Here is a 9,212-nt window from a genome sequence, read left to right as displayed (position 1 = left end):
AGCTATTAAATTTTATTTGTAGTCCGATAAATTTCAGTCTACATCATGTTCAAAGTCGCAGCATCATTTGATCAATTTTTTTGTTGGATAATTTCTCCGTGAGCTCTAAACATCCTTCACTTTTAGATAATTTTTGTTATCAGCATTAATATCAATTCTTTATTTAAATAATTTTCTTGCATCAATAAGTCGTTTATAATCGGAAACCGACTAGTTGACAATTTCAATAGCTTTTTGAATAATGAATTAAAATGGTGATCAGATAGTTTCCCCAGTGTCAACAATTCAATAAACAGTAGTTTCGTTCATATGCTACCTTTTCTATGAAAAAAACGGAACCAGATCAACCATTCAACCTTTGCTACATGGTTGACCCCTCGCCAACGTCATTAGTCAATCCTATAAAAGCATCAACAGATAGCGATGTACATAATTCGAATTAAAACACTGAAACTACCATGTTATCCACCAAAACGGCTGTAGTCCTTCTTGTCGCCATTCTAAAGGTATCATGTAAGTGCCTATTGTTTATTCTCGCAAAATATTAATAGTAATTGATTTCATGCTTTTTGTGCTCTCAATAATGTTATTTTACTCCACTATATTTTAGTTTGCATTTGAAGCATTTACGAATTCTTTTCTAGAGACATTTTTTAGGAGATGAAACTGTAACTTGTCTCACTTCACTTCATTTTTTTGGATTTGTAATAAATATTTTACTTATACTGGTATCCGAACAAAAACAGTTTCACTGTAAAAAAATCGCGCCAAGTCCACGTTCATAAGACTTTTAAGAAAAAAAAATTTTTTTTTCTTTACAAAAAGATATAAAATCAAAATATTAAAAAATCCAAGTAACCGATATGATTGTATATAATTTTCGGAAATTAAAAAACATTTTGTTGTAAATTTAAAAATTAAAGAAATAATTTTGGAACGTATTTAGTGTGTGTGGTTGCAAAATATTTTACTTTTTATAAAATTCGTAAAATCTATCTATTAAGACTGAAAAAAAATTTGACATACACAATGACGCACACCAAGTACGTTCCAAAATTATTTCTTTAATTTTTAAATTTACAACAAAATGTTTTTTAATTTCCGAAAATTATATACAATCATATCGGTTACTTGGATTTTTTAATATTTTGATTTTATATCTTTTTGTAAAGAAAAAAAAATTTTTTTTTCTTAAAAGTCTTATGAACGTGGACTTGGCGCGATTTTTTTACAGTGAAACTGTTTTTGTTCGGATTTTAGTATTTTTTGTAATTATAATAAAAATTGACAATTGGTATCAACTTAAATCTCGCGTTGGCTGAATTTTTTCTAACAAACTATCCTCTTGAAGCTACAGTTTATGTAGAAATAATTCCAGCGCACCCTGGCGGGTGTAAGTGCAAGCTGTGAAATATTTTTTTCTAACTGTAGTTTCCTATCTATAGAAGGATTACCATGGATTCTCGAATTATTTAGTCTGTGGCATGTCACTTTCTCCATAAGAAAAAAGTCAGGATCTAAAAATCTGGGTCGCTATAGTTTGTGCCAGTGAATTTAATTAATTTTAAATAGAATTTATTATTTTCAAAAACCATTATTAATTAATATTGATAATATAACATATAACGTATTATTATAGAGTATCATTGAAAAAAAAAAAGGTCTGTAGAATGAATAAAATTTTGCAACCTGAAAATATCGTTCTGCTTATGGTAAACATACTCGGTAGTCTGGCGCTCCGTTTACAACGGATTTGAACGGAACTTGGCGCCAGATTCTACCGAATCTGTGGATTTTCTTTTAAAGGTGCCGATGCCGTAAGACGTCATAGACAACGGAAGTCTTCATCCGGGTCTAGCATCCACCCAAGTACCAAATATCCAGAAAGACAATCGTCAGTATCCGGTGACTGCTACGCCATTAAATGATCGAGGAGATGGTCAACCACAAGCTAGTAATGGACCCAATATTTCTTATGGGTCCGTGACTATCCAGAAAGGCAATACTTATGCGGCGGATCTCGCGTCCAATAACTACTATGGGTCGATCACTCAGGTAGATTTAGTGCCTTCCACGTCAAGCGATTCGAAGATTGGAGTAGTTCCTGGAACCACCGTTAATGAAGATACTGTAGCCATTCCGAAAAAGAATCATTATGAGGTTATGAGTGAGATTGCTTTCTTGAAAGGTGAACTGGAAATAGTCAAACAATACTTATCTACATTGTTAAAATCTCAGAACGCATTAAAACGAGACGTTGAAAGAGTTACCAACCTTCCTAATTGAGGTGTTGTAATGGGAAATTATATTTAATAAATAAAATGATCTCTTCTTTACTTTATTGTTTCATTCTGTCTGCAATAGACTGCCTAGAAATTTCCATTAAGATATCTTAGAATCATTCCGTAAGGATCAATCGATTTGTTGATTCCTTCATTTAGATATTGACTTAGTTGATAAATGTTTGGTGTTAGGCTGCTACATCAATAATGCGATGATAATTTTTTTTCGCTGAAATTATAGAATATTGTTTTAAACATCGAAAAATATTAAACTTTTAATTTTTATTTCAAATAAATCTTCTTCTACATTGAATTTTTCTTATTTAAAAAAGCATGAATTTAAAAATTTTTTTGAATTTATACAACTTTCCAAAAAATTAGAGCTATCATATTGATGGAAATAGTTATTTGTAATACATATAACGCTCTTTAAAAGAGCTCTCAATAAATATACTCTCACTAATCTTACATGAAGTTGACCCTGCAAGAACCTAAAAGCTTAGAAGTTACGGAGGTAAATCTCTTTACCGTAACTCCTATTCTTTCCCGCTTCATAGCATTATTTATATTTGTAAAAATGCTGGCCGTAAGATGGACGGTGTGGCTTAATGTATATAGAATAAGCGAATGGAAATTTAGTATAGAGCGGATAGCTCAAATGGTAGAGTAGCCGACATGTCTTCAGAAGGTTCTGGGTTCGAATCCCAGTCCGAGCTATCTAATAATTTTTTCTCGCATATTCTATAAACTCACATTAAGATTATCCTCTCCACATTCCTTTCTCAATCCTTTCCTACCAATATCCTGTTACGTGAATGTGGAACGCTTCACGTAATAATTACCGTAACTCCTATTCTTTCCCGCTTCATAGCATTATTTATATTTGTAATAATTGGAATTTCAATAATAAACTATATAACAATAATAAAATTGTTTTCTATTGTTTCAAGACCAAAATCAGACTTTTTTTGTCACAATCATTTAACTGGTTTTGATCGCATCAAGGTCAAAAACAGACCAAAACGTTGCATAATTTTTAGTCGGTTTTTGATCGCCTGTAGATCAAAAACAGACCTGTTACGAATTAGATAGTAATAATAATAATAAAAATAATAATAATAATAATAATATATTTATTTATTTATTATTATTTTATTCATGTCTTCGAAGATCCTCTACAGGGCACAGCTTTTCATTCTCTGAAATTGAAATAGTGACTATTCACTATTTGGTAGTGCAATGTACACCAAGCGGTATTCTTCACACTACCAAATAGTGAATATCGCTCATTAAATGATGCGTGAAAGTATCAAGTTTACCATTAATCTTGTCATCTTGTCAACATTTTAATCTTGTCGATATATTCACATTGTGTTTAATAACGATAATTAGAAAACTCTAGATTTAGATCCATAATCAAACGATGAGTACTATTTTATATACGTATGTTAATACAAATTCATTAGTTATCACTGCAACTAATGTTAGCAGTTACAAAACTTTTATAATCCATGAAATGTTAAGCTATGACAAATAAATATGACAGATGTATGGTTATAATCGACGTTCAGTTCATCAAACAAGAGAGCGCATGAATATATTATAAATTAATTTATTTTTTTAAATAAATGCATTTATTATCCTGTAACGTGAATGTGGAACGCTTCACGTAACAATTACCGTAACTCCTATTCTTTCCCGCTTCACAGCATTATTTATATTTGTAAAAATATTTACAACTAGTAACGCAATGTTGTATGGAAAAAGAATAATAAGCTCCTTATTTTGCTTTATTGACCTATGACACCTATAAGATACTACATGGAATTCACTGGAAAAATAACTGATGAAACAAACAGAAATAGTGCCATAAGATATTAACCTGTTTAACTGAATTTAAGGTCAATTTTTATCGTAGCTGGAATTTTCAAGTTGTTTTGAGGTTCTAACTTCTTAGCTAACGATAGATGCATATCATGCAGTTTGAAATGATGGTGTTCTATTGGTGAGTGAACTAATAGTGTCAGACGATACACAGCAGCATATAAAACTTACTATAAGTATAAATGAGCTATTAGAACTTAAGACGTTATTTAAACCGATGACAATTTAATATAATCATAAATCATAACCAATTCAATAACTGATGAAATCAAGTTATTTTGGAGCTAAGCCAGTTAGAAGTTACGTGACCCTTGAACCCTTTCATGTAGTTCTGATAACTAGACCGTATAAAAGATCTAGTTGAACCAACAAAAGACACAAGCGTCTAGGAAGTTATATCATAATGTTCACTAGAACTATCACCATATTCTTCGTGGCTGTCCTCAGTATTTCATGTAAGTATTGATTATTAATATTATAATGTTTGTGTCTATTTAAAAAATTATTAAACTAAAATTGATTATTGATGCATTGAAGTTATAAATATGTCAATCTTGCCTTCCTAAAAGTGTTCTTCTCTTTTGTAGGGGGTCAAGCATGGGTAGTGCAGATGCGTCATAAAGACTGTGAGCCTTTGTATCCTGCTATACTCGACTTAAAACATGAATATATGGGACCACAAGATGATATGGGACGTCTACCACCCAGTTACGAGAACTTGATCTACAGACTCTATGATTATCTGATTTGCCCAAGTGAAAAGTACATAAAGGTACTCTCAAAAACAAGCTTTACCTTCGAACAGTCCCCTGGCTACGAATCTGACGATATGTACATCTTCTGGAATAGCGTACCTGTGAAAGATTTTCTAAAGAAGCCCAAGACGAGAAAATGGTTTGTGATGAACATGATTCAGGTTGCGCTGAACCAGCTTAAAGAATCTTGTGATGAACTAGAGAAGACCATTAACCCGCTGATCATCAATTATGAATCAACGCCTATGGATAATGCTAGTGGATTGAATACTGAAGAAAACCAATTTGACATGAAGGTTATCTTGCTAGAAGTAAATTCAGCGAAATTAGTGTTGCGGGATCTTCAAAATCGAACGGATTTCTACACTAATAATATTGACGTCGCTACACAGTTAGAAAAGAAAATCGGAGTATTGAGTCTGCAAGGGCTTCTGAGGTACACCGTTTCTGCAATGACATCAGTACGTGGCTCTTGGATTGATTGGAAAATCTTGTCACATTATTCCAATGTGGCTAAGCCTTGAAAATCTGTTGTTATCTATTTACATGAATTGTCACACCAATTTTATGGAAACTATTGAATATTGAACTTAGTTATTTTAGTAAAAGCATGCATTGTATAATTATTGGTTTTATTTGAACAAACCCTTAAAATTAGAATGTAAAAATCGATGGCAATTGAAATGCCGTACCAATAGTTCTCCTGTGGTTGATAATTAACATGATCAACAGACTCGATAGAGTCTGGCGCCAAGTTCCGTTCTCAAGCCAGACTACCGAATGTGTATATACCGTAAGCAGAACGGTTTTTTGAGGTTAAAAATTTTTTTTTCAAATTTATTTTGATTTTTTTTTTATATGATATTTTATAATAGTAGTTTATGCTTTTTATTACGCGTTTTACTTGATTATTATCAATTATCTTTATAATTTCTATTTAAGATTATTGAAAATAATCAGCACAAACTATAGCGACCCAGGTTTTTAGATTTTAACTTTTTTTTATGTAAAAAGCGGACGGCTAGAGACTAAATAATATAAAGATGCATGCTAATCTTATAATAGATGGGAAACTACAGTGAAAAAAAGACATTCGACAGCTTGCAATTACACACGCCAGGTGGCGCAAGAAAAACTTTTATCAATGAACGGTGACCTATAACCTCATGATAAGACACTTGGGTTTATTTGAATTTCAGAAAGTATTTCAATGAGTGAAAAAAAGGTCAACTTTTAGCCTATACTGCTACTGGGAAAAATTGATAAGGTTCTGGAGTTTTAATTAGGTATTTTTTTTTTGCTATCAGTTAACGTTATCTGAAATATTAATTGGGTTTTCATGGTGCCCTCTTTATCTTTTAGGTAAAATAAAGATATTTTTTTATTAAATTTCTCTGAATCGTAAGCACTAAGGAAAAATAATTTACGGCATATAATGCGCGACAGGAATTGGCAGCTTTGTAACAAATCGAAGACTGAAGAAATAATGTCGTTTAAGAGGACTTCGTTAAGCGGGCTTATCCTAATCATCGGGACATTGTTTCAAGAAATTGGAACATTACTAGTTGAAGATGGACAAAATCAATTGCTGAAGAATAGCACTTCATCGTTTGCCGCTGAAGAAACATTATCGACACCCACCAATGGATTACTATCATTACTTGCTAATGAAACACTAACATCACCCGCCGAGGGACAACTATCGTCGTCCATAAGTGAAGCACCATCACCCGCCGATAACGAAGCACTATCGCCGAGCGTTAACGAAACTCTGCCATCACTCTCTACTAAAACATTGTCGTCACCTGCTGACGAACCACTTTTGGCATCTGTTAACGAAACACTATCGCTAAGTGCTGACAAGATTCTACCAACACTTGCTAAGGAAAAACTATTGTCATCTACTGAAGAACCCTTATTGGCATCCAGTAATGAAACATTATCAGTGGCCCATAACGAAACACTATCACCAAGTGCTAAAGGAACAGCACCATCACGCCAAAAGTTTACCATCACGCACAAAAGTGATCTATGACCCTAAAGTAAAGTTATATGTCAGAAAACATAAAAACAAGCTGATAGCTTGTATGACCGCGCTTGTGACGTATTTGCAAAGTGATAAACAACTGGAAGTATAAAACGAGTTACTGTCCAAAGAGCGGCATTCGTGTTTGAATCTCGAACATGTCACTCGTCAAAAGTGCGTTTGTGCTGCTCTCAGCTCTCTTGAGTCAATCATGTAAGTTCACATTTGAAAAATTTATTATTAACATTCATATTACATGTAATGTCATTATCTAGCCATCACTGATTTTTTTATTGAATATATTTACAATGTTACTTTCTTGTTCTAGGTACGCAAGCTTATCCATCCCAATACCAATGGAAAGGAATTCGAGATAATCCATTTGCTGACGTTACTCCCCTTAGTCCGCTGACCGATCATTCCTCTCCAAAATCAGATCCCTTAGCCGAAAGAATTGTGCCACCAACAAACGACTTTGATAAATCTGATATATATAATAGAGAATTTTTCATGATTCCAAAGTCTTATTCTGAGGCACCTCGGAAGAATCTTAATTTTGGACATTTTTCTAAGCATCACCTTCATATCAGGCCTGGATACAGTACAAGACATAGATCTGCGTTCGAAACAAGACCTTTTGTAGGACCTATTAGTGAATTATTCCGTGGAAGTATCAGTATCGGTTGACCTGGATCGATCGTTGCAGATGGAATATTTTCCGGACCTGGACATTTCGTTGGAAATTTGAAATTTATTCAACCTGAATTATTTGACACATCCAAAACTCACCAGCATGAATATGAATCTGAGACATCTGAAAAACGCCATATTACCCGTGAAGATTTATTTTCTGAACTACACGCTATTGAAAAGGCACTTGAAAAACTAACATCTGCTGCCATTCGGGTAGAAGATGAGTTCAGCTCTAATACTTTTACAACCTCACCACAACCTCCAGTTTTGATTGATCCCATTGTGGCATCTGACTCGGAACCCAAGGAACCCAGCAAAGAAGAAGTTACTTATCCAACTGATGCAACCTCACCGCAACCTCCGGTTCTAATTAATTCCAGCGGAACATCTGAACTGGAACCCATAGAAGCTAATAACGAAGAACGAGTTACTTATCCCACTGTAACAAGCTCAACACAACCTCCAGTTCCGATTGATTCCAGCGTGGCATCTGAACTGGGAGCAATAAAACCTAATAACGAAGAAGGAGTTAGTTATCCCAGTGATACAACCCCACCGCAACCTTCATTTTTATTTGATCCCAGCGTAGCATCTGAATTAAACTCGGTAGAGTCTACTTATGAAAATATTGCTACATATGTAAAGTCATTCGATTATCGACACCTAGAGAACACACCATCTAAAACTTATTTCTCATCAATTTCTTAGGAGAAAGACAAAGCGTTCTCAAAGTACTGGACATATCTGATTTTTCGTCATTGCCAAAAATGTAAATAACTTAGAAAACCGTGCAATCTAAATGTTCTAGCTTTAAGTAAGTTTCGATCTAAGAAAAACGCCAATTTTTTTAGTATAAACAGTTTTGTATTTTGATAAATAAATAAATATATCTTCGAATTTATGTAAATAGAATTTATTTTGTTCCTACATACAAAAAGCTAACTAATAAATTGAATATACAATTAGGTTGCATCATGCAACTGGGTTACTTAACTCTACTTATATAGGATCACCTCTATTTAATTGAAGTTCTTATACCTAAAATTATTTATGATATTGAACCATAATACATAGTTACACATACTATTTGTAGTTAAAAATGGATTTAATGTCACTTTGATTCGGTTCAACTCAGAAAACAGAAACGGACGGGGAATTGAACTCGGATCTTTTGGTTTCGCACAAAGAGCTCTTTCAATTAAACTATCTGAGACATTGTCAGTAACAATCTTATGATCTGAAGGTCACCTAATAATTTTTTGTTGAATACGAGAACAGAAAAATATTTATTGAAATATAGTCAAGGTAAGTATCTACCAACAATTACTTCAATCAATGCATAGTTCGAGTAACTACAAAAAAAAAGTTTAGAAAACTATATTTTTCTATACTTGTGACGCTATAATTCAGCTAACTATGTACTTTTCTCTCAGTGTAGGTGATAATTATAAAGCTCAGACTGTATCATAGGAACTACTCAATATTGAACGGATTAAAAAATTTTTAACTAACACATAACAACCGCTAGAATCAACATGGCGCTCTGAAAAGTCTGCATAATCTGTATAACGA

At 33.1% G+C, this 9,212-nt stretch overlaps 1 protein-coding gene and 1 pseudogene across 1 annotated transcript; both read left to right on the top strand.

Moving 5' to 3' along the window:
• Nucleotides 1-4,113: 4,113 nt before the first annotated feature.
• Nucleotides 4,114-5,605, top strand: LOC123269857. The gene is made up of 2 exons (XM_044735748.1): nt 4,114-4,621; nt 4,754-5,605. The coding sequence occupies exons 1-2, from the start codon at nt 4,570-4,572 to the stop codon at nt 5,443-5,445; spliced, it is 744 nt and encodes a 247-aa protein (XP_044591683.1). The 5' UTR covers nt 4,114-4,569; the 3' UTR covers nt 5,446-5,605.
• A 1,326-nt stretch (nt 5,606-6,931) lies between these two features.
• Nucleotides 6,932-8,500, top strand: LOC123269852 (annotated as a pseudogene).
• The last annotated feature ends 712 nt before the right edge of the window (nt 8,501-9,212 follow it).

Source organism: Cotesia glomerata, linkage group LG7 (genome assembly GCF_020080835.1).
Source record: "Cotesia glomerata isolate CgM1 linkage group LG7, MPM_Cglom_v2.3, whole genome shotgun sequence".
Taxonomy (NCBI): Eukaryota; Metazoa; Arthropoda; class Insecta; order Hymenoptera; family Braconidae; genus Cotesia; species Cotesia glomerata.
This window is presented reverse-complemented; position numbering and strand designations above follow the sequence as displayed.